The sequence below is a fragment of the Balaenoptera borealis genome (genome assembly GCF_965194805.1).
Source record: "Balaenoptera borealis genome assembly, chromosome: 6".
Taxonomy (NCBI): domain Eukaryota; kingdom Metazoa; phylum Chordata; class Mammalia; order Artiodactyla; family Balaenopteridae; genus Balaenoptera; species Balaenoptera borealis.
Genome location: NC_138863.1, coordinates 4,532,412 through 4,558,233, shown reverse-complemented (window position 1 = coordinate 4,558,233; position 25,822 = coordinate 4,532,412). Strand labels below are relative to the sequence as shown.

Here is a 25,822-nt window from a genome sequence, read left to right as displayed (position 1 = left end):
TCCCCATGTGTTTTCATTTAGGGACCAACCTGCTTGAGCATATGCAACCAGACAGGGAAATGAGGGAATGAGGAGCGCAGTTCTTTGAGACACAGTGGGAAAAACCTCGAAAACTTTAGAATGCTGTCCCCACACCTCCCTAGGGGACATTTCTGGGTTTTGTAGGAAATGAAAATATTTTGCACGGGCCATGTTGCCCCTTGTGTGTGTGGGTTTGTTGAGAGAGTGTTTTGTTTTGTTTCTGAGCGACGAGCAGAGCATTAAAGAAAGGCTGCTCATGTCTCGGTATCTAGTCTTTATTCTGCACGATGACACCCCTGGGAGGTTATTCTCGTAGCTCCTTCACACCCATGTACTGAGGTGAGCTGTCCTGAGGTGATTTCCACCTGCAGGGGACATTGCCACTGACACCAGCAGAGGGGCTCCGAGGCTGCTTCTGAAGGCTCCCTTGGGTGTCCCTTGCCTGCTCTGACCAGGCCACAGCAGAGCAGTCACAGACCCCATAGCAGGGCGCAGACCCCATAGCAGGACAGTCACAGACCCCATAGCAGGGCAAAGGCAAAGGCTCAGTGAGTGGGCTCCTTCAGGCCGTCTGCCCCTCAGCTCTCCTCCTGAGCATATGAGGCTACCTCATCTCTTGGTTGTTATAATTTTCCCTCTGTCCTCAAGTTTCTCTCAGGCCCACTTAAACTGCAAACAAAACGAAACAAGAAAACCCCAAAAGACTTAAGAGATGAGAGACTTCTTAAAGTTCAACTTCAGTCTTACCCCCAAACCCTTAAAATTCAGTTCGTTCAGTATATTGTAAGTTATTTGGAAACTTATACTTTAAAATGTAAAGAAATGGATAATTTACTGTGGAAGCAAATTTCACATTGACATTTCAATTTTAATAATCTAACAAGGTTATTTAATATCTGTAAACAGAAGTCAAATAAGTGTTATATATTAATAAATTAATGAGAGAATGGCAGGAAACAGTTTTATTTAAGACTTTGAAATTTCAAAAATATTAGTGTGAAAAGCACCTTGGGTGTGTGGCGCGCTCGGTGATCTAGAGTGCCGCCTATGTGTCATGCGGATAATGGCATCTGCTTTAGGGCCTGTTTCAGCTCTGCGGTTCCAAGGGAACCGAAGCGGGCTCCCCTTCTAAGGAATTAGAAGGGCCGGGGAGTCTACCTTTTTCATGTCTGCAACTGCACAAGAAAAAGTCCCAATTTCTCTTCATTATAAACGTCTAGGCTACAAGAGAAGGCTTTGTCACAAATGAGGGGGTAAAAATCAGACTTGCATGATTGCGCAAGGCCTTAAGATATACGATCAGATTTTGGACGTAATCATAGAAAACCCACATCGTCTCTCTTTAAAATCCATGTAAAGTTCTCCTAGTTCTTTGATTCCTCCTGAGCAGGGCCTAGAAGCGGAAAGGATAAGAAACCCTCTGACACCTGGGCCTGAGGGGCCTGGGTGCACCGCTGAGTTCACCCCGGCCTCAGTTTTTCCATCCGCGTAATGGGCGGGAATGCCGGCTCTGTCTCATCAGCGGCCTGACTGCATTCCTAAAACGCAGATAATTAACAGATTGCTTATGTCACGGGTGGTCTGAACTAGATCGCGTAGCACGCGGTGGCAGGGCGCCTGGCCCGGAGCGAATGCTCGGGAGGGTCTCTAAATTGCAAGCACGCCCGCCAGCCCCGGAGCGCTGCAGGTGCTGGGTGGACGCGGGGCCGCCAGGGCGGCAAGCCTGTGCGCTCAGAGCGAGAGTATCAGTTTGAGGCAGCCTCTGATCTCAAGGCTCCTGAGCACTGAAAACAAAGCACCGGCCACCAACGGATCAGGATGCGGGCCAGTATTTAACGACACACGAGGCCTCCCCCGGGAGGAGAGAGGTCCCGAAGCGCCACCCCTGCGTCGGCACAGCTTGCCTCCGACAGTCGCCGGCCCCGGAGCGTCCCTCTGCAGTCGGCCCTCATCACCAAGTTTAGCATTAGAAGGGCGCTAGGCACTGCCGGCCCAGGGAGATGACTTCTCTGTCATTTCAGATTATTTTACTTTAAATAAAATATCTGTAAACTGTGTTCATGTGCTAAACGAACAAAGCTCAAATACACTCCTCTTTGGGGAGGGGGTGGGCAACCTGAACACTTTGACGTCTTGCTTCCCCCCAGACTCCATCTCCCCAGGGCCCCCATCCCGATCCCATCCCGGCCCCGTGGGGACGCTGCGGGTGGACGAAGCTGGGGGGGCGGGACGCGAGCTGCCAGCCAAGGACCAAGGGCTGACCCGCCCTCTCCGCTCGGCAGCACTCTGCTCTCTCTGCAGGACCCTGGCTCGACGGCGCCCCCTGCGGGCCTCGGTCGGGATCGGCCCCTTGGAGCCGGGGAGCCGGGCTGGAGGGTCGCCGCGTAAAGGTCCCCGCAGGGACTATTCCCTCGCACTCCCAGACTTCCGTTCTCTGAGCAGCCGGGCCTGATCTCGTTTCAGGCGTGGGGGGCGATTTTTACCGCACCCCCGGCTTGCTTTTTCTATGAAAAGGGGCAAACATCTCCAGTTTTAATGTGGCCCAATTATCTCGTTGGCACGACTTAAAATGTCTCTCTTTAATTCATTTCAATCTAGTAAATATGCTTCGGCAAGTAGCTAATTTCTTAGGGCTGTCTTCGCCTCGTCGTTTGCATATAAAGCGCGTCGGAAGTCGGCCCCATCTCCCCGTGCAAGGGTCACAGGCAGCTGGGCCGCCTCCTGGGGGGCGGGGGTTGCCTGAGTTCGGCCCGGGAAGTCGCAGGCAGTGGTCAGCGATAGGGCCGGGAGCCGGCGGGGCGGGGCACCGGGGCGGGGAAGGGGACAGGCCCCCTCCCCTGGCCCCCCGCTGCGCCGCCCCGAGCCCCCTCCACTCTTATCTCCGGGAGGGGGCGCCCCTTGGTTGCCACGTGGGCGCGAGGGTCGGGGGCGCATTTATCCCCAAGTGCGTTTATTAAACCGCGTCTGGAGATAGATGAACGCGGATACAGGGGCGGATATCGCAGCGCTCAGTTGAGCCATCTTCTGGCTTTAAATTCCGAGTAAAAGTCTCAAATATTCCCGGGTCAGGGGGGCACTGTCTCATTAAAACCACTCTCGTCCTGAAACTGCAATGCAGACATTAAAGTGCAGTATTTTTCAATTAGAGCTGACGAATTCAATCAAAATTCCATAGATTAGGATGAAATGAGGCATGGGTCATTTACAGGGGAATTTAATTGCCGAGCCATTAGACAAATAGTATATTTGCCATTCCCGCGTTATCCATCATTTTCGACATCAATACCGGGGCCGCATCTCCCCGTCCCGCAGCCGCCCGGCGTCGGCTGTAAACACTCCCTTCCCTGTATCTTCTGATTATATCTGATTTCATTTAGGGCCATGGGGGATTATAAATGTTCACGCAATCAAGTTCATTAGGACTTCAAATCGCATTTCTGATTGGGATCGCTCTGCCGCTGTCCTCGGTGCGCCTTTCAAACCCCAGGACGAGGCTTTCAAAAACATCTTTTTGAATTTAAAGCTTCACATCCTTTTGTCTTCCGACGCCCCCTCCCGCCTCCCCCCGGGCGGCCTTGCGCTCCTCTGGCCTCCTTTGCGGGGGAGCAGCCCTGAGCCCCGTCGCCCTGGGAGCGGGGCTGGACCCTCACGCCCCCAAGCTCGCCTGGAGGGGGGGGCACGGCGGACTGGCCTAGCAGGTCTTCCCCCCCACAATTAGATCCCCCTCCAGGCCCACCCGGAGAACCTCCCCCGCGTGGCCACGGGGCACTCAGGATCCAGAGACCTGGGCCAGGCGCGGGAGGACCCGCCCCGCGTGTTAGCGGATCGCGGGTGGGTGCGGACCCCCAATCCCTTACCCCCGGCCCCGCGCCGCAGGTTGTAAGTGGAGCTCCGGGCGTATCTGAGTCACGCGGCCGTAGGCCCGTGGGCAGCTACTGGGCCCGACCGTAGGACCCTGAGGACCGACACCCGGAACCCCTCTCGGGCTGGGGTCTTTCACTCCAGAGAGTCGGGTTGGGGCCGTAGCCTGCGGAGCAATTCTCCCTCCTTATTAGTAAACCCAGGAAACAAAGGAACCGACTCTTCCGGGGAGAGCTCTCGACAAGAAAGGCTCAAGATATCCCTTCCAGCGCAGTTGAAAAATAATAGCGTAATATTAACTGCTTCCCATAAAAATATACTTTCACAGAGATACAGTTACAAGAAGAAAACCCTCATTTTACCCCCGTACTTTGTGCTCCTCGCTGTTAGCTGCCTCAGTAATTAAATTGGAATGAAACGTGAGAAATGTGTCATTTTTGAAGAATTTATGCATCACTTCCTAGAAATCTCATTGTGTTAACTAGGAGCCCACTGCGTTCTGTTTAGAACCCATAATCACATTTTTATGTGTCTGTACTAGGAGTTAATGTGACCTCCTGTTTTTAGCAGATAAAAAAATGTTCTTTTTCCATAACATCTGCATCAAACTCCAGCTTGCACAAAGTACTAGAATCCTGTTTCCCCAATGTTTGCCCAACTTACCAACTTTTTTCAGAGCAGGGAAAAGATATGTGAATGGGAAAAGTGCCTACCAAATGAATAATTACACACCGAATTAAAACCCTGCATTAAACATAGTCGACAGCAAACACTGCATTCTCAATCATGTTTATTGCTTACAAATTGCATTACAAAGAAATCTACTCTTTTTATTGGAGTGATTAAGCAGAGTGTTAGGATTGCAGAAAAACCATTCTGGAAGATTAGATGAAGGCTGAAAACCCAGCTAGTTAACATTGCAATGGTGAATGTATAATTTTGTTAAAGAACACGTTGAACACATAAATGAGGATTGGGCTGTCATTATGGCATCATAAAAGAGTCAACTTAAAATTATATTTATTTATAAACACATTGCCTGTAAAACGTGCATACTTAATACAAAGGAAGTAGGCAAACCCATAATCAATATTTTAATTACGGATTTTTAAAATTATAGCAACATAATTCTATATGATATGTCACGATTCTATAGTTTTCCTATACTCTTCTCCCCTTTATCATGTGAGCTAAAATCTTGTTTTCTTCTGATTCTGGGGAGAGCCGGTTGGTGGGCCGGGTAAGACCGTTTGCTTATGGCGCCACCTGCAGGACTCCATGAAAATAAGTTTCAACGCTGGGATCCTCCCGCTGGGCTCTAGGAATTGACCTCATTCAGGCTTATTTTTTAGCAATTTAATGAGATTAATTTTTGTTTTAAATCAGACCGATACTGGCAATTTCAAGACAAACCCTGGAGTTTGAAAAGCCGACTGAAAGCCAAAAATAAGACGTGACCTTGATCCTAGTTGAAACTTTGGGACCCCTGAATATCCCAAGTGCACATAGAGAATTTGACTAAGGAATAATTTATTCTTGAAATAATGGAATAAAAGATGCAATATTCCTGGTTTATCACTTGGTCCTTGGGCAGCTCTTAAAAGATGACAAGCACTTGGCAAGCTAATAACATCCGCAATTGCGGCGATTAAGCTCTCTCTCAGATGTCTGCGTCAGGACCCGTCACTGGAGCAGACCCGCTCATTCTCCAAGCCTGTATTTTATACCGTTTTTGTAGAGGGTTAAGTGTTCTTTGCAAAAGTTCAACAGCCTGCCCCATCAACATGAAAACGTAAGGGTTATTTCGGAGACGGAAACTGTGGTGATTATATACAGTTACTGGGATTAGCAAATGCTTCCTAAAGAGTCAGTGGTTTTGATTTTCTTCCAAACATGCGGAATGGATGATTGTCATGTAACTTAAAATCAAATGGATTTAAAGTACACTAATAAGAGAAGCCCAATACCGCCTTCAGAATTTGAAACATGACACATCACACCATGCCATGTCCGTGCCCTGCCTGCCTGTGGGCTGTGGGTTGTGTCTGGCCATCTAGCTGTGCTGTGGGCATCTCATCGTGTCCAGGGTATGGTCGGGATGGAAAGGGGTGAAACTTCTCAGGACCATTGTTGGCAGAGAACCTCATGTGTGTATTTTTGAATTCTCCGTGGTCCGATGACAGTGTATAGTCAAAGATACTCAAAGTTTGAGGGAAAATATTCCTCTGCCATCTTTTTCCTTTTTAGTGGAAACATCATCTACTCTTTTATTACCTTCTGAATTTTGAACCATGTGAAGGCATCATTAAACACTAAATTTAAAATTTAAAAAGTTTAGTTTAGTCTTACGGAATTGAGTTTATGTAATATACTCAGAGAGAAAAATAATGATGTTTAATATGAGCTGTTTAAGAATGGAAAACACTTTTACCCTTTAATAAAAGAAATACCAGGGTATGTTTTGTTTACTGGAAAAGAAGACAGACAAGATAATTCTAGCTGCAAAGCAGAATGTGGTTTTGGATGTTTTTCTCAGCTAACTTACTTCTCTCCCTCCTTCCTACCTTTTCTCCCTCCCTCCTTCCTCTCGTCCTTCTCTTAGTCTTGTCCTTCTCCTTCCCTTCTCGCCTCCTCCTCTTTCTTATCTATGTGGAATTATGCAAGTCCCCTTCATTTTAGAACTTCCTGCCACATGACCCATAGGGCAGAGCTAGACAGTCATCAATACCACAAATTTTTTCAGTTATTTTATTTTTTGCTTAACAAAGCAAATTGCTAGCAGTAATTAAATTCTGAAAAACTAGGAATGAATTCCATCCCATTTGATGGTTAAGATAACCCCCAAACCACCATACTTGCCATTTTTGTCCCATGCACTCATGACCATACATCAGGAATCGTTTTCAGCACATCTGGGGCCACTAGAACCCGGGTGATTCAGAACTAATTTCTAGTGCCAGTTTATTTCCTATTTTTCTGTGCAGCAGTCACGTACCTGAGTTGGGGGCAGGGTAAAGGACTTCCTGACATCTTTAGAGGCCCTGTTCATTGCTCTGTTTCTGTTGCACATGGGTCCATGTTGACCAACTATACCGGAGGTACTGGACCCACCGCATATGGTATTGGCCGGCGGGGGAGGGCGGAGTGGGTGCTCATCGGGGATGTCACGTGAGTGTGTCACGATGCGTGTGTTGGTGAGGGAGGCTGCAAACTGCCCACACTGCCACCTGCCTTGGGAACAGGGGCCCTCATTCGATGCAGAGGTGAAGCCAGAGAGAAAGTGGAGAAAGGGGCCCTTTCTCTCCACACCTCCCCTGATGTGCCCAAGTCTCTCCAACAGCCTTGCTAACAAGTTGGCCTTCTTGGCTTGGCTGTGAGCTCCACTAGGAGGCTGTCTTGTTGATGGTGGGTCCTGAGCCCTAAGCCCTGGGCTCCACCCCCAGCAGGCTCGGGCAGGGTTGGTTAAAGGAATGAACAAATGACTGAACGGATGAGTGAATGGTTTATCCCCAAGGAACTTCATGGATTAGCTCTACCTGGGAGCATCTGATTTTTAAAAGAAAATTCTTGGGGGGGTGAAATAATGAATAAGAATTCCACAGTGGTGGAATTTCGGCAGCTATGGGGAGATGTCTGGGGCTCACTCTGAGAATCATGTTGTTTTTAAGCGGTAATTCGGGGAAAAACATGTTTTTGAAAAATGTAATAATTGGTCATTATTCATCAGATTTTTAGAAATTTAAAGTCAATGTGTTTTAAAAGAGTTCTACTTTGTTCCGGGACTCCAAAACATATTTAAAATTTAGTGCATTCAGAAATACAACCTGTTTTCTAAGGAGGAGCGGGGGTGGAGAGGGGAGGCTGAAGAACAGGCTGAGTCAGGCCGCAGGCTCACTCAGATTCTCATTTGCAAAATCCCGTGAGGACAGGGCTCCTTAGGAGCTGCTGGGGCTGCATTTCTTTTTTATTTATTTATTTATTTATTTATTTATTTATTTATTTATGGCTGTGTTCGGTCTTCGTTTCTGTGCGAGGGCTTTCTCTAGTTGCGGCAAGTGGGGGCCCCTCTTCACCGCGGTGCGCGGGCCTCTCACTATCGCGGCCCCTCCTGTTGCGGAGCACAGGCTCCAGACGCGCAGGCTCAGTAGTTGTGGCTCACGGGCCCAGCCGCTCCGCGGCATGTGGGATCTTCCCAGACCAGGGCTCGAACCCGTGTCCCCTGCATTGGCAGGCAGACTCCCAACCACTGCGCCAGCAGGGAAGCCCTGCATTTCTTACTGTTTCCGCCTTTCTCATTTTTCTCATAAATAACGTTGCTTTGCTTTTCCATTTTTACAGTCTTTATCCCAATATTAGGCTATTTTCTTCTCCTAATAATCAAACAATCATAATAAGAGAAGGAACCATTTATTGCTTTCCCTCTCTGGGCCGCCTCTGGCCCTAGGGCTTTGCACTCTGCTCTCAGTAGGACCATCCAGGGGCAGGGGCGTCACCCAAGCTCGTCAGCAACGTTAAAGTTGGCCGACCCACAGAATCTGGGGCCCCGCCCCAGATGCCAGTGTCAGAATCTGCCTTTCAGCAAGACCCCTTCAGACTGGAGAAGCCTGCTGCCCTCACGAATTATCTCACCGAGTCCCAGCCCAGTGAGAGAGGTGTGCATGCTTTCATTTCCCAGCTGAGCAAACTGCAGCCGATCGGTTAGATAACTGTAACTGTTCTCCTTGCTCAGTGGAGCAGCCTGGATCTGAAGCCCCACCTCTGGGGTGTCACCATGGGTTCCTACCCGCCCTCTGGTGTGCTGCATCCCTTTCCAGGACGAAGTGACTTCCTAGAGTCCCCCGGGTGTCACATCTGCTCACCTGCCCTGTGGCTCCTCAAAGCCTGTGCAACGAAGTTCAGAATCCTTCATCTGGAAGCCAAGACCCTCCTGACTGGCCTCCTTCCAGTGGCCGAAGCATAGGGACCCTCCCCTCCAGGCGGATGAATCACTGTTCCTCCATGGTGTGTGCACTTTCCTGCACCCCTGCCTTTGTTCAAGTTTTCCTTTTGATCCAGGGGCAGCTCCTGAATGTCTACGTGGGAGGGGCTTGGGGAGAGCCATCTGCCTGGGGTGAGGGTGTGTGGGATCTTGAACCGTGTTTACATAGTTTGGCTGAGATGTCGGTCTCAAAGGGCAGGATGTGGGTGGGTCAGCTGAAGGGGGATGCTCTCCTATCCCTCCCTTGGCCTGACCCGCTGTGTTGAAATCTGACCATCCACCAAGGCTCAGCCGGTCTACTCCTTTCCTGACGCCTACCCTCATTCTTTTCACCTCCACAGTGGGCTTCGCTCACAGACACAGCATCCCACCTTAGACTGCAGTTATCTACTGGGGTGTGGAACCCCCCTTCCACACTGCAAACAGTGGGATGGCGTGCCCGCCCTCCTGAGGTTCGTCCCAGCTGCACCTTGCACTGGCTCAAACTGGAAAAAGTGGAGCCCCTGCTTATCCTCAGAGGATGAAAATAAAGACTCCTTGTTTTAAAAGATGGTTTTTAATAGAAAATGTGAGGTCTAGTGAAGCCAACAGATTGGGAGACAGTTATCAATGAAGAGATAGTTTATTAGTCACCATTCCCAAGAGAAGGGTCACACCACACGGGGAAGCACCGGGGTTGATCAGGAAGTGGGGGGAGGGGACATGGGCAAGAGCCTTTATCGTGGTTTCCATGGAAAGGATAGGCGAGGCAGGACACACAGGCGTAGGACTGGCTAGTCCGAATGACTGCAGTGGGAGTGGGCTCCAGGGCAGAGGGGCTGGCCTCGGTTGTCTGGCACTGGCTCCGGAGGGGTAGTGGCTGGAGCTCGAGGGGGGAGGGCGGTGGTAGGGGAGTGAACTCTGGGTTGGTTGAGTTGTATTTGAAAAGGACGCCTGGGGGCATGTCGTTTACTATCTCTAGGAGTTGGCTAACCCTGGGAGGGGCAGTCCCTCCAAGGTCCGAAAGGCCCCAGATGTCGAAGCACCAGAATATAGAAAATAAAAGACACGGTTAATACAGTCCTAGACCTTTAAGAAGGCTCTCCTATTCTGGATGCTGGGGCTGAGGTGATGGCAACCTCCGCGAACCTGTGTCTAGCCCTGGCATCTGGCTTCCTGGACTGTTCCCCACAGCTGGATCAGCTGGGGTTTGGTAAGGCTGTCGGACAGAAGACTCGCATAGGATCAGAATGTCCGGCTCACCGCACCTCTGATGTCCTTCTAGGGGCCTCTGGATTGTGATGCGCTGGGAAGCAGCAGTGGGCTCCTGGGCAGGGGCTCTCGTCACGGAAGCCAGTGTCCTCGCTCAGTGTGTCCGTCTGTCATGTTTGGGGGGACAGAGTCTTTCCGAGGGGCTGAGCACTAGGAGGGGTGGGATGTTCCCCTTGAGGCAGAGGGTCTGAAGGCCAGTGGTGGGGGGGGGCGGGGTGCAGCTCGAATGCTGCTAACGCATTGTGGGCGGGAGACAGACCTTGGAAAAATACATACACCTTTTAGTTCAACCTCTGTTGAAAGGTACTTTCTGATACAAGTACTACGCTATTCACAGCTTCAGTCCTTACGAGCAACCCTGAGAGGCAGAAAGGGCTTTTACTGCCAATTCCACGCCCAGGTGAAGCTGAAGCTGGGTGAGGTCTGTGCACAGGGTGAGTGCCAAGTGCCATCCAGGGCCCCTCCTAACCCCGGAGCCTCCACAGACGAGCACAAGTGTCTTGGTCCAAATCTCTGGGTTTCAGTGCAAAACCCCCTCTGGCTCCAGAAGAAGGTAATTTTGCAGGGACTTCGGCAAGGGCAACTGGGGCACGAGGTAAAAGCACTTTCTGCCAAACAGTTTCCGAATGGCACAGCGGCAGAGATGCTGCAGACAGCGTGGGGTGTAGGCCAAGGCAAAGAGGGACTCGTAGAAAGGCTGGTGCACCTGAAAGGAAGGCGGGGGGACGTCAGTCTGGGCACATGGAACCGACACATGTCTCTCTCCCAGACAGAAGAGCCCTGACGGCACAGGTGATCCTTTCATGGCTACTGATGCACTACAACCCTCCCCGAGAGCGTCCGGATACTTTTCTAAAGTGCAGCTCCTGCCCAGTCAGAGGGAAGTCTGCTTTGGGTGATTTCAGATACTATGGGTAACTTCCTAGAATTCCCCTCTGCCCACCCCCTCTGTAGAGCACACTTTGTTGTTCAGTAATCTGCACAGGACTCAAGTCAATGAAACATGAGGGGACATTTTCTAGAAAAAAAAGTTCTCTCTTTCTTGACAGTCACCTGTGGACTTTGTTGAGTGTGGATGCAGTGCCAGCAGCTGCCTCGGTCACATCTTAAGCTGTCAGAGAAAAGAAACTGACACACAGGAGCCAGGACCTCCACGGCCCACCCTCCTCTGGACAGTGGTTACTGGAGCCCTGAGCTTCTTAAGCCAGTGTGGGTCGGTTTTCTGCTCCTTGCAGCCCACAGGACCCCAATTAGAACCACAGGCTGTGTGATTACTGAGCCTCCAGAAGAAAATCAGACACGCTCAGATATGCCCCCAATTTGCCTTTCTCTTCCCTTCTCCAGATGTTTTCCACTTACCTGGGTATTAGCGCAAAACTCCACACGTGGGTGAACAGAAACAGACAACAGTCTTGTACTAACGGGGAAAGAAGGGGCAGCTTCCTCACCTGAAACACCTCTTCAGGGATCACCTCCTTCCAGGACTCTGACACGCGGAGCTGAGAGTAGGAGTTGAAAAGAACCTCGAGGACAGCGGGGGCTGGCGCGCAGGTCTTCAGCACCTGGTTGGATATGGTGGGAGGCACAGTTTGGGTGGGCCGGGATTTGGGTCCAGGTGGGAAAGGGTGGGGAGACAGGAGGGTGTGCTTGGATCCCACTGCTGCCACTTCCCTGGCTATGTGACCTCACTCTCCTTCCAGGGAACAATAGCAATCCCAGTAACAGTACAACAGGGTCGTTGTAGGGCCCCAGGCGTTAGTGCACAGGTAAGCACAGGGCAGAGCTCTGTAAGGGGCTGTCTTATCATCATGAAAAGTCTGGGCCAAGCGGTATGCATTCAAGTTCCCAGGAGGAATATGCTGATGGCCGGGCAGGCTCCTTTGGCTCTGGAGAGCTGCTCAGAGAAGAGGAAATAAGCTCTGCTGGGAGGGAATTTGGCCCAAGGATGGTGTTCCCAGTTTCTTACTTTGATTTTCTAACGTGTTGGGAAATTGGGGGAGAAGAATTGCTTTGCTGTTGCATTTCTTCTCCACTTGGCCTTTCCGTTTTATTTTCAGAGTCCCCACTGGCAAAGAATGTTTATTTTCTGATTTGCAAAGTCTACAGTTCAAGTCCATCAGCTTCAACATAAAGATGGAAACAGTACTTGCTTTTTAAAAAATAAACTTTTTGTTGTTGTTGTTGTTATGAAGAAGTTTGAAAGTACACAAAGTAGACTGACTAGTAGGGTAAACCCTCATGTACCCGCATCAGTTCATGGCCAATCCTGCCCTATCCATACCTCCAGTCCCCCTCCTTAATGTTATTTTAAAGCAAATTCAGTGTATCATCATTTCATCCGTAAATATTTGTGTGTCTCTTAAAGGAAGTTTAGAAGAAATGCAAACACAGTATCACTGTAACAGCTGAGAAATTAACAAAGTTTCTTAGTATCATCTAATATATAGTCAATGTTTAAATTCACAAATTTCTCTTAAATGCCATTATATCAAAAACAGTCATTTGGGGCTTCCCTGGTGGCGCAGTGGTTGAGAATCTGCCTGCCAATGCAGAGGACACGGGTTTGAGCCCTGGTCTGGGAAGATCCCACATGCCGCGGAGCAACTAGGCCCGTGAGCCACAACTACTGAGCCTGCGCGTCTGGAGCCTGTGCTCTGCAACAAGAGAGGCCGCGACAGTGAGAGGCCTGCATACCGCGATGAAGAGTGGCCCCGCTCGCTGCAACTAGAGAACGCCCTCGCACAGAAACGAAGACCCAACACAGCCAAACATAATTAATTAATTAATTATTTATTTATTTAAAAAAGACCCAACGCAGCCAAAAATAAATAAATAAATAAAATTTAAAATAAAAAAAAACCCAACAAAACAGTCATTTGTTTGTTTGAATAAGAATTCAAGTAAGACCAACACCTTTACATTGGTTGATATGATGTATTTTCAGGTCTCTCTTGTTTGTTTCATGTTGATATATTTGTTGAAGAAGCTAGGTTATTTGTCCCGTAGAGTTTCTCACTGTTGGGATTTTGCTGATTGTATCCCTGTGGGATGCTGCTCTTTCTCTGCTTTCTGTAAATTAGTAGTTGGATTCAGAAGCTTGATCAAATTCAGAGTTGATTTTGGGGAGGGGCAGGGCAACTTCATTATTCTCTGTTTGTGAGGTTTAGGATTTACCAAGAGTTGTAGAATTGTTCTTTTTATTTCTTGATTGAGAAAAATGAGGTTAAGCAAATTTTCTAAGGTCAGGCACCAAATATCTACAGTAGACAACAGTCAGAGCCAATGGCAAGCCTGGCCTGCATCATGCTCACCGGTGCTCCTTGAACACACCCAATATGGTTGCTCCCTTTACAGCTTACCTAGCTTCTTTCAGATCTAACACCCCTTTAAGACACAGGAAAGCAAAATAAAAAATTTCACATTTCTTTGTTCAGAGATAACCACTGTCAACATTTTGTATATACTAAGGTTATATGCATTTAGACAAGGAATTAATATATATAACAAAAATGAGCTAGTGCTTTGCACATTATTTTGAAAATTGATTTATCAAAATAGATTGTGAACAATTCAAAAATTAAAAATGAGCATTTAAACATCATTTTTAGTGGCCATAAAATATTGTATGAACATATCATAATGAATTCAATGAATTAACTACTGTAAGTTGCCTCAGTATTTTTTGATATTATAAACAATGAACATCTGTGAACACAATTCTCTTTCTGCCCCCAGACGTTGTTATTTAGATTGCTTCTACTGCATTGCTGGAAGTAGAACTGCGGGGTCGAAGGGTGTGTACGTTTTAAGGCTTTTAAAACTGTCAAATTATAAGTAAGTTGTTACACTTTTTAAAGAACTGAGTATGAGAGTGCCTCTTTCTTCCTACCCAGACCATCTCATTAATTATTTAAATCTGATAGGTAAAATATGGAATGTTTACTTTTGGCTGACCATTTGTCTTTCTTCTTTTGTGAATTGCTAAATTATGTCTTTTGCTCACTTTTTCTACAGTGTGTTCATTTTTTCTGTTGATTTATAAGTACACTTTATTTATTAAGGTTATTTTTCAGGTAGAGAATCATTTTTGCAAATAATGGTATTTTCTCCTCCTCAATATTAATGTTTCTTACTTTTCTTGTTCTGTTACATTGGCTAGAGCGTTAAAATTCAATGTTAAATAGCAACATTGATAGCAGGCATCATCATCTTAGTCCTAATTTTAATAGGATTGTCTCTAACATTTCACCATAATCTTGGGTATTAGTTTCACATAAATACTCTAAGTTAAGGAAATATCTTTCTATTCCTAGGTTACTACAAATTTCAGGATTTATTTTTTTTGCCTTTTTCTAACCAAGTTGATACAAAAAGGTTTTCCAGTATCAACCCATTTTTGCCTTCATAAAACAGACTCTATTTGGCTATTCTTCCAAATAGAATGGCAGATTCAATTTGCTAAGATTTTTGCAGCTCTCTTGATAACTAAATCTGGTTTACAGTTTTAGCTTTTTGAGCTATTATTGTCAGGTTTTAATATCACTTTACGTTAACTTAGTAAAACCATCTGAGAAAACTATCTTTTTAACACTCTGGGAGATTTTGAAAAGTAGATAATTATTGGAAATAAGAAAGCATGACGGACCTTTCATTTGAAGCTTTTAAGCCTAGCCTTTAGTTGTAGGTGATAATTTAATATTTTCAATTTCTTACATGGTTACTGGCATATTTTGTTTTGATTTCTTCTTGGCTCAATTTTGTTCACCTATATTTTCCTGGAAAAAGAAAAGAAATTTAGCATTGCATATGTATCAGTCAGGAAATAGGAAATAGGAAACAGATGGCACACTCGATATAGGATTATTCCAGGAGGGTTTATTGATACAGGGCTTATTTAGCCAGGGGAACCACAGGGAACAGTGCATTGATATAGAATTAGCAGCAGAGCTATTTCCACTCCTGGGTCTGCAAAGTGAGAGAAAGGGGTGGGTGATCCTTGGCTGGGGACACACAACCAGCCTGAAGCTGAGAGGGTGCCAAGTGGATACATCCTCTGACCTCACTCTCCTTCCTCCCCCACTTCTGGGACACTGCACTGGTGAAACCCAGGAAGCAAGGGCCAGGAGCCTTGCAGATGTGTCCATGCAGGTGGAGAACAAATTTGGATGGGGGCGTATCTCCACTGTATATAGGAATAAGCACCCTGTCTCATTTGAGATTCACTATGATTGTATTTGCAATTTTTTTCATGTTTAGTCTTGCTGGAATTTGGTCTATTTTAATTTTTTTTCTCAGGAAACCAGCTATCGGATTACATTGATCGGTTCTCTTTAAAAATATTCCAATCCATTACTTTTTGCCTTTATCGTTATTAATCCCTTTCTCCATTTCTCTTTCCAGCTCCTTGGATTGACTGCTCAGTTAACTTGACAATATGTTTTCCCTTGAGTCACAATAAAGCAATTTTTAAAGTGCTATGGCTCTTCCTTTGAACAGAGGTGTGGTCAGAGCCATAAGTTTTGAGGCACAATGTTGTCACTGTCTTTCTTTCTTAAAAACAGTCAGCAATTAAATAACTATTGACGCAGTATTCATTTGGGAGTGTGTGATGAAATTTTCAAAAAGTTAATTTTTAAAAATTTTTGGCCACACTGCGCCTTGCAGCTTGCGGGATCTCAGTTTCCCAACCAAGGATTGAACTCGGGTCACGGCAGTGAAAGCCCAGAATCCTAACCACTAGGCCACCAGGGAACTCCCTAAATTATTTTTAAAAATTAACTTTTGCTATTAATTTTCTGGGGTATTGTATTCCGGCTTTAAATAATGTCTGATTTTGAAGTACTAGAAGTTGTATTCTGTTTGACGGTTCAAAGTTCAACATGTATATGTCACATTTATGATTTGAAGCTTCTAAAATTTTTTTCCCTACTTTATCTATGGGAAGGACTGAGATATGAATTAAAAATCATCTAGAATTATTATTTTTCAGTTACTTTCTCCATTTTAACATAATCTTTTTTCGGCATGTAAGGTTCTTAATGGTTATCTCTTCACTATGGACTGTATCCTTTATCAATGTCGAGTGAATCTTTTCTTCTCATTTTGTGTATTTCCCTGGGATTCTTCTACATTGCATATTGGTATCAGTACATCATTTTATTTTCAGTTTGTTTTTGCTAGAATTACCTCTGCCCACTCTTTAATTCTAACCTTTTGTTTCACGTTGTTCTAAAGTGTTTGAGAGTCTCTACTGGTAATAGGGTAACTTAAGAAATTTGTATTTATTGTTATAGATAATCTATCTGGTTTTACTTCTATCATTTTATTATTTACGATTTTTTATGCTTCTTGTTTCCTTTGTTGTCTGATTTCTGTTACACAGGTTTGTATCTTCTTTGTATTTATCTTTTATATATTAAAAAAAAATTTTTTTTTTGGCTGCATTGGGTCTTTGTTGCCTTGTGTGGGCTTCTCATTGCTGTGGCTTCTCTTGTTGCAGAGCACAGGCTCTAGGTGCTCGGGCTTCAGTAGTTGTGGCTCGTGGGCTCTAGAGTGCAGGCTCAGTAGTTGTGGTGCACGGGCTTAGTTGTTCCGCAGCATGTGGGATCTTCCCAGACCAGGGATCGAACCCATGTCCCTTGCACTGGAAGGCGGATTCTTAACCACTGTGCCACCAGGGAAGTCCCTATCTTTTATATTTTGGAAGTCTATATCTTACTTAAAATTTTACTAGTGGTTACCTTCAGAATAAAAAAATATTAACCTATATTTCTCTAAACATCAAAATAGTATCTTTTGTGCTCTAGATGTACCATTATCCCTTCTCTCACATCTCTTAACCAATTCTTCTCCCTCCTTAGTAACATCTGAAGTTTGTGTTCCAGATTATAATTAGTACAAGATCTTATTTTATGCTATATATCTCCTTCGGAAATAATTTTTGGTAGTTGCATTTAGTTTTACCACCTGCCTTACAATTATTTAAGTTGTCTCTATTTTAACTGTATTGTTTAAGCCATTCATTCCACAGATATTTAATCAATTTCCTACTAGAAGTTAAAGATTGTTATGTTTGTGTGATAACAAAGGCAAGCCTTGGCTTCACAGAATTTTACAGTCCCAAATGATACAGTCTCAAATAATAGTAGTAGAAGTAGTAGTAGTAGTAGTAGTAGTAGTAGTAATAAAAATAAATGTATAGGTGCCATAGTACTATGGTGAGAGAATCACCAGGTGCTAGAAATGACACCTAACTCAGACCTAGATTTGCAATGGGGTGGTGAGTTGGTCAAGGAAAGATTTCTGGAGGAAGTGACATTCAAGCTAAGACATGGAGTAGGAGTTACAAAAGGTGCGGAGAGTTCTGAGGACCAAAATGCTCTAGGTGGAGAAAACATTTACCGAACTTGGGAGGTGAAAAGGAACAAAAAATATTGGCTGTGGCATGGAGTTTGACACGGGGAGTAGTGAGAACTGGGACTGGAGAGGAAAGCAGGGTCAGATCTAGAAGACCACTGTCTGCCATGATAGGGAGGCTAGACTTATCTTGAGGGCACCCAAGAGCCCTTGAAGGATGATGAGTGGAGGAGTGACAGGGTCAGGTTTTAATTTTAGAAATGTCACCATGGCTACAGTGTTGAGAAGAGTTTCATGGGGCCATACTGGAGGCAGACAGCCCAGGTACGAGGATATTTTTGCAATCTAGCGGAGAGATGGTGGTGGCCTAAACTCAGCTGATGGCAGCCAGGATGGAAAGAGAAGAAAGATTTTGAGAGATATTTAAGAGGTCGACCTGAGACAGTCTGCAGATTGAGTTTCCCATTCCTGAGACAGTCTTTCCCATCACCTCTTGGTCAGCTGGGTGCTCCCATCCCATCTGGCCTTTTGTCTCTACTACTCCACCCAATCTGCCCTTGCCAAGAGAGCCCGTGAGCAGGCTGCATCTGGTGGTCACGGCTCTGCCTCGCCTCGTGCTGTGTATCAGCACATCTGACACGGCTGACCACGTCCTCACTTTGATATGTTCTTCTCTTGGCTTCCAGGAAGCCACACTTCTATTCCTTCACCTCCCTCACTGATGCTCCTTCTCAGTTTCCTCTGCTACTTTCTCATCTCCGCATCTTCTCCCTGCTGGAATGGCCTCGGATTTAGTCCTCATTCCTCTTCTCTATGTACTCTCCCTCCCTGGTGATGTCATTCAGCTTCCTGGCTTTACATACCATCCATATGCCACCAGCCCTCCAAAGCGTATCTCCAGGTCAGTCAAACCTCCCTCCCAAACTCCAGGCTTGAATATCCAACTGCTTACTTGATATCTCCCTGTGGCTGGCTCTATCTCACGCTTAACGTATTGGAAACATAGATCCCAAATCTCCCCCCAGCCCCGGACTTACTTGCCCCATAAGCTTCCCCATATCAGTTGATGGCACATCTCACCTTTCAGTCTCTCAGGCTAAAAGCCTTGGAGTCATCTTTGACTCCTCTTCTCTCATATCCCACAGCCAATCTGTCAAGAAATCCTGTTGGCTCTACCTTCAAAATATATCCAGAATCAGACCACCTCCCTTGTCCATGCCACCGTGATCCCTCAGGTGGATTATGGTCACAACCTCCTAAATCACCTCCCTACTTCTATTCTGCTCCTCCTAAAGTATGTTCTCAACGTGGAGACCACAAGGAGCCTCATAAAATGTTAGTCAGGCCATACCCCTCCTCTGCTCAGACCACTCCAATGGCCAAAGTCATTGCAATGTCCTACGAGAGCCCACACAGTCTGTGCCCCTCCCCCACCTCTCCCATCTCATCTCCTGCTACTGTCCCACTGGTTCTCTCCACCTTCAGCCACACTGCTTCCTTTGTTGTTCCCCACGTGGATGAGGCTCACTCCAGCCTTGGGGCCACAGACTCTTGGCTTGTCTGCTGGGCTGCTCTTTGCCTAGACATCTGCTTAGCTGATTCCCTCACCTCTCTCAAGTCTACTCAAAAACCACCCATCCAAACTACCCTCTTTAAAACCCACTGTCTCCCGTCTTGCTTCTCCTCCCCTAGCCCTTATCATTTTATTGGCCCATTTATTATGCTCGTTGTTCAATGTCTGTCTTCCCCATTAGAATGTAAGCTCCATGAGGGTAGCAATACTTTTTCCCCCTGATTTATTCACTCATTAGGTATCCTAATCATCTAGTATGTTGTTGGCAAATGGCTGGTGCTCAATAAATATTTGTTGAATAAATAATGGAGTAAATAGAATTTTTTTTTCTTTTAAACAAATGCATTAGGAAGGCATGTCTTATGAGCCCTTGATATCTAAAAGTGTCTTTCTTTTGCCATCAAAATGAAAGTTATCTTGGCTGAAACTAGAATTCTAGCATCCAAACCTTTTCTTTAAAAATCTGTAGATGATATTTCATTGTCTTACAATAACACTGCAGCAGAGAAATCTGAGTCCAGCCTGATTTTTATTCCCTTATGAATAACCTGTTTTCTGCTTGGGTACTTTGCAAGCCTTTTTCCATGCCTTTTTAGAACATTTTTTTTAGAATGTATATAGGTATGTGTCTCCCATCACTGATTTGCAGAGACTATCCATTCAACTTCTCTATGTTAAGATTTTTTTAGTGCAGCTAAGTTTTCTTCTATTATGTCTTCTTTGATTACTATTTCTGATCCATTGTTGTATGTTCTTCAATAATATCACTTATCTGTGAATTGGCTCTCTGCTCTTTGTCCTTTACGACCATCACTTTGTTTTATAGTTTCTTGGCTTTGTTTTTTCTTTTGCACTTAAGAAGTTCTTTTTTTTTTAATAAATTTATTTTATTTTATTTATTTTTATTTTTGGCTGTGTTGGGTCTTTGTTGCTGAGCGTGGGCTTTCTCTAGTTGCCGCAAGTGGGGGCTACTCTTCGTTGCAGTGTGCAGGCTTCTCATTGTGGTGGCTTCCCTTGTTGGAAGCATGGGCTCTAGGTGCGCGGGCTTCAGTAGTTGTGGCACAAAGGCTCAGCAGTTGTGGCTCGGGGGCTCTAGAGCGCAGGCTCAGTAGTTGTGGTGCACGGGCTTAGTTGCTCTGTGGCATGTGGGATCTTCCCAGACCAGGGCTTGAACCCGTGTCTCCTGCACTGGCAGGCGTATTCTTAACCACTGTGCCACCAGGGAAGCCCCAGAAGATCTTTTAATATTAGTCCTTTGTAGTGAACATTGTGGTTGACTTCCCAACACTCCAAATGATTAGATTAATTCAATCATGATAATTCTATTCCACTCATCATTTAATGGTTCGGGGAAGGGCAAGTTTAAGCCAACTGGGGCCAATAAAACGCAAAGAAAGACTTCCTCAGGGCTTCTAGAGAAAACAGCTGGATCTGAATAGGAGGCTGGTTGGCCCAGTTGCTGGAAGCCATTTAGGGACCAAGAGAAGGACCATTTTGAGGGCAAGGCTGACTTACTGAGCTTGAAAGGCATCTGGTTCTTTGATGGTGTCACTGAGACTCAGAAACCACCAATCCTGAAGCCTGTGCTTCTTGTTATGAGAGATACAAGGGAGGCTGGAACCAAGTCAGGCAGGGGCTGCCTGGTGGGGCTGTGACTATGAGAAGCAGCCGCCTGCGGGTACTGGAGCCACGGAGATGCACGTGCTGCTGTAGAAGCTACCTAAGTGGAGGAAGAGGGGGAGAAATACCTTGGCTTTTCCCCCCTCCCCCTCCAATTTCCCATGGTGTCTCCCTTGGCTGAACCCAGTCAGAAGCCAGCTGATATGGGGCTCTGTGTTAGCTTGAAGGGGCTCTGTACCCTATCAGGATGCAGAGCGGAACACAGAGACAGCAGGCACTGGATCTGGGGGCACACATGCAAACAGCACAGCACCCTCACTTACATCACTGATTTGATTTTTTTAATGAATCAGTTCTGCCTTTTCCTTCCTTTAATGTGTAATCTGACCTACCACTGTGCTCTTGCTTTCTTGGTATAAATTTATCTCCATCTTCCTTTTCATGCCACTCTATTGACTCCTCATCTTAACCTGTCTGGTTTTATGGATTTAAAGACTAGATCTTCTTGCATTCCATAAAGGATGGTACACAAGGTACACAATTTTTCAGATTTTCTTCTGGATCTTTTGATGAGAGGTACAGATTTTGTCGCTATTCTCAGGATGCTATCTTATTTTTCTTCTTCTGCCCTTCCCCACAATGAATCCATTAATTTTTTTCTGTATTCATCTCTGATTAAGGTGAGATCCAGACACGCGGTCTGTCAACACGCAGGGGAAGTCCATGGTTCCGTTCTCTGTTCACCTGTGAGATGGTGGAGGGGCAAAGTGGAGGAAGGCTGGCGAGGGTGATGCCCAGCCTGGTGACCTGTGCTCCACCAGGAGGCCTCTTCTTCCCACCCTCCCCCCAGCAAAGTAGCAGGTTGCTATGGAACTGTTTCCTCAGTTTCCACCTCTGCACTTTACTGCATCTCCCACGATGCACGGCACCTCCACAAGCCTCCCCTACTGCCTGGCGGACTTAAACTATTTGTCTGTAATGCCTGCCTGATTGCCTGAAAACTTAGGGCCGTGGAGCAGAGCCGCGTCAGCCCTTCCTGACTCAGACATGAGATCTTCCTGTTGGTGCTGTGGATTTGCTTTCTCCCCCTCCCCCCCTTTCTTCCATCCTTCCTTCCTCCTGTCTACGTCTTCACAGATATCTTAACATGAAGACAGGAGCAGCTGCCCATTTAAATTGGTAATCATATTACTATTATCATCTCTGGTCCCCTCCCTACCCCAATTTTGTTTCTTCCCTAATCCATTACTGTCACAAGCTCCGGCTTAAGTGGGCTTTAGAGAGGGAGAGAATGAACACGGTAGGCTGAGCTGCAGAGGGAGAGCCACGCAGGCGTGCATCTTCCCATCCCAGCCTCGCACCCCACCGTGTGCTCTTGACATGTTGGTACTTCTGGCTTACACGAGCCACCACTAACATGCCATTTCCGGGAGCATAGTGAATCCCATGGGCCCCTTTTCTGTGTTGGGCGGAAACCATGCCGTTGAAAAGAGCAGTTCACACTGGACCCCTCCAGATCTAGTCTGTCTGTCTTTACATGGTATCCTAGGCAATTCCTGCATCTTCAGACTTTCCTCAGGCCAACCTGGACCCTCCAGCTACCCTCCCATTGGCCCTCTCACTTCTCTGCAAAATAGTCAATGGTTCCCAGTGACTGCATGCTACCTGGACATCCCCATCCCTCCCCTCAAGCCCCATCCCCCAGGAACAGCTGCCCTCCCTCAGTAAGAGCTCCCCCTCCTCCAGGCCCCTCCTCCCTGGGTCACGGACTGTGACAAAGTCTTATTGCCTGTCTCTGGGAATTCATTTCCTGTCTCTCCTATGTTCCTCCTCTCTGGGGCTCCCGGGCCCTTCCCAACCCCTCCGCGCTGTGCCCCCCTCATGTTTGCCAGGCAGCTGGCTGCCTTCATTATTTTTACGCCAACACAGTTTAAAAATCTCCGCTGCCTCCTTGCTGTCTGTGGAGAAGCGGCTGCCACATTACTCTGACACGCTGATGGCATTAGGGTCCGCGCACACTCTCTTCAGCTAATGAGGCGGCAGAAAGAAAATTAAGGGGAAAAATCACACGGGCACACTGCTTTCTATGTAGATGGAGAAATAAAACAAGAGCAAGGAAAACAGAGGCGCGTTACTGCTCATAGCTCACCTCCCCCCTCCCATGGGGGCAGCGTGCAGGCACTGCTGTGTAAAGGCAGGGAAGGGAGCCCTGGGTTTTGACTACTGCTACCCCAGGCTCCCTCCACGGAAAACCCTAGGAAATTGGAGTGTGAAGTCACGTTACCTAATACCGTAATTCGGTAAAAAGAAAACAAAAACTTCAGGTCCATATGTGCAGCGTGGTCAATGCCCAGAAGGAGAGGCAAGACCAGAGGTTTGCAGATGTTTCTAGAATCTGTCATTCCGGCCCTCCACCTCCCATTGCCCCTTGCTCCAGCTACCTGCATCCCTCACCTGGACCGCACGGCAGTCGGGGGTTTCCCAGCAGCCCACACGAGAGCATGTTCTCTACCCCTGAGCAGAGAAATCACCCTCCAATTCTCTCTGGATTATGTCACCTGTCCTGCTTAAGATGATGTAATAGATTCCTATTGTTCTTAAGACAAAGGCGCAAACCCTTAACGAGGGCCCTGCCTAGGGTCCCGGCTCTTGCTGTTTCCCCTCCAGCTACTGGGTCATTCCCACACACCCCCCACACCCCGGCCCGCACATATTGCAGAGTTCCTTCTGCCCCAAGACCTTTGCACCTGTTGTTCCTTCTGCCTGGAATGATTTCCCCTCCCCTCTTCACACAGCTAAGTCTTCAGCCTTCAGATCCGGAATCACTCTATAAGCCCTCGAGGGGGCCTCGGACTCCCTGTTCAGCCAGGTCTGGCCCCTCGTTTGGTACCTTCAAGGTCTGGAGGGCCTTGGCTTTGCAGCTTTTCACATCACAGCAACTTCACAGTGGTGTGTGTGGTTGTCTGAGTCAAGGCCATCTCACCCACCTGACGGGCAGCTCCAGGAGGGCAGGAAATACCCATGCTCCGGTTCAACACTGTACCACCAGCACGGGAGCACAGCCGCTCCCCAGAAATGTTTGTTGAATGAATAAGTGCTTAAGGGATGCCTGTGGGGGAGAGCTTTCATCACTGGTGTTGGGCTGGCACTTCCCCAACTCCTGGGCAAATCTAAGCGTGAATTATTTATGACTGCCCAGGTGAGGGGCAGGAGAGAGGAACATGAGCAAAGGCCTTTATCCCAGACCAAGCATCCAACCCACAAAGTCAACTAGCGGCAGCTAGTGTGGATCCACCCTCGTGTGCGTTTCTCTGCCCTCCTGCCCGCTCTCCTCCAGGCCGGGCCCCCTGCGATCCGGCAACTTCCAGAATTCAAACCTGGCTGCATCCTGACACCGCACCTGCACCTGCCCTCGCGCCCGCACCTGACGCTGGTGTTAAGTAGCGGTCAGCCGGGCAGAAAGGCCTGGCATTGTCGACATGCTTGCCTTCCCAGCCGTGACACCGCTTTGATGTTCGCGGCAGCGCAGTGCGCGCGGCTCCGACGGATGCTTCGAGTCCGCCTGCTGCGGCGCTGGTGCCTTTGTCTGGGCACGGGGGAACTGTGATCTATGTCATAAGCTCGCTGCGAAACCTTTTGCCTCAGTAATTCTGAGCTCCGTGGGTGTCTCTTTACATCTATTTAAAGCACGGCTGCTGCCCACGGCCGGCGTGCTCTGTGACATTCCCCGGTGCCTCTGCGTACGCCTCGCCATGGCGCTGAGTCTTGCCTGCAGAGCAGCTTTGTGGCTCGTTTCAGCGTGTTTGCTGCGCGCTCCACGGGGCTGCTGAGCGAGTCGGGTCTGCCCTTTGATGTCCCGCGTGCTGATTAGACCCCTTTCCCGGTGGAGCACATGCAGGGGGCCTGGATGCTGACGCCAGATTGCCAGAGCGTTCGCCCTGGTTGTCCTGGGGCGAGGCCAGAGCCTCACAGGCACTTGTACATTGGCTTGGAGGATGTCCAGGTTGGTAGTAAACGCGCTCTTGCCCGCAACCTGTTCCTAGCCGGGGGGCGCCGGGGGGGGGGGAGTTGGGGGCAGGGGGCTGCGGACCTCCTCAGCACCGCCCCGCCCCCCCGAGGTGTGGGCGGGCCTCAGCGCAAAGACGTCGGAGGCCCGTTTCCAAAGATTTAACTGCAGCGCCGTGCCCCGGAGTTGCTGGAATCCCCTTCTCTCACTCAGCAAACTTTGACTGAAGGTCCCCTGCACTTTGCTCTGTGAAAGCCTCAAAGTATTAAGATTTCTCAAAGAAACTCCGGTTCTTTCCGCAATGGTGTGGAACTGCTGGCAGATTCATCGTCATCTCCGGGAGCCAAGCACCTCTCATGGCCTCTGGGTCCCCGCTGTAACTAACTGCCCCCAGACCCAAACCCACAGCCACCCCGCACCCCACTGACCTGCTCCATTCCTGTGTGGCTGACAAAGGATGTCGTGAGGGGATCCCAGGACGGGGCCCCTGCAGGCCCAAAGGGGAGGCACTGGCCTTTGCCCTGCATCTCTAGGTCAAGGTGGGGTGATTCCCATGGCCTTGGAGACAGAGTTCAGGTGCTAGAAGTCCTGTCCCCCGGGGTGACACCTGTGGGGCTGCACCTCGGACATTGAAACCTGGACAGAGATCTCTAAAAATCGATTGCCTTCGAGGCTAACAAAGGATTATTACTAGTCACCACTGAAATATACTGACTTTTTTTTTTTTCTTTCAAAGAATTTGTCCCAGGTTGTTTTTCACTGTTGGCCATCATGTAAAGTCTTGTTTCTTTCTTTGTTGTTTTGTTGTTTCTTGTTCATTCTTCATGCAGTTTCACACCATAAGGGTTGAAGAGTGCATCTTGGTTTAAGGCACACACGGTGTGAATTGGAGGGGTGGTAGGTTCCCATTTGTTTCCATTTTATCGGTAGATGAACTAAGCCTGCTAATATTGGGAAACGTCTAAATGTAAATCATGAATATAAAAGGGAAGTGTTACAGAATACAAAAACGCTGGCGTTTCTTCCCTTTCAAGAGTCCACGCACGGTATGGAAATCACTGCATTAGTAGAGTGCCTCGGCAGGATGACTCGAAGATGGTGCAAGACTTGGCATAAGAAACTTGGCATAAAGTTTGTCAAGGAAGGAAACACCCAG

At 47.5% G+C, this 25,822-nt stretch overlaps 1 protein-coding gene and 1 long non-coding RNA gene across 5 annotated transcripts in view; one reads left to right on the top strand and one right to left on the bottom strand.

Annotated features, from left to right (window-relative positions):
- Nucleotides 1-25,822, top strand: part of LOC309630400 — a 41,122-nt gene that overhangs the window by 7,788 nt on the left and 7,512 nt on the right. The gene's annotated exons all lie outside the window — the stretch shown is intronic.
- The window catches only part of ASB18 (ankyrin repeat and SOCS box containing 18), a 65,956-nt gene continuing 49,597 nt past the window's right edge, over nucleotides 9,464-25,822 (bottom strand). For both annotated transcript variants that reach the window (XM_082395601.1, XM_082395600.1), the window contains 2 exons: nucleotides 11,560-11,673; nucleotides 9,464-10,817 (listed from right to left, as the gene is read on the bottom strand). In XM_082395601.1, coding sequence (XP_082251727.1) covers nucleotides 10,632-10,817; nucleotides 11,560-11,673 — 300 coding nt within the window. In that variant the 3' untranslated portion in view covers nucleotides 9,464-10,631. The remainder of the gene's footprint in view (nucleotides 10,818-11,559; nucleotides 11,674-25,822) is intronic.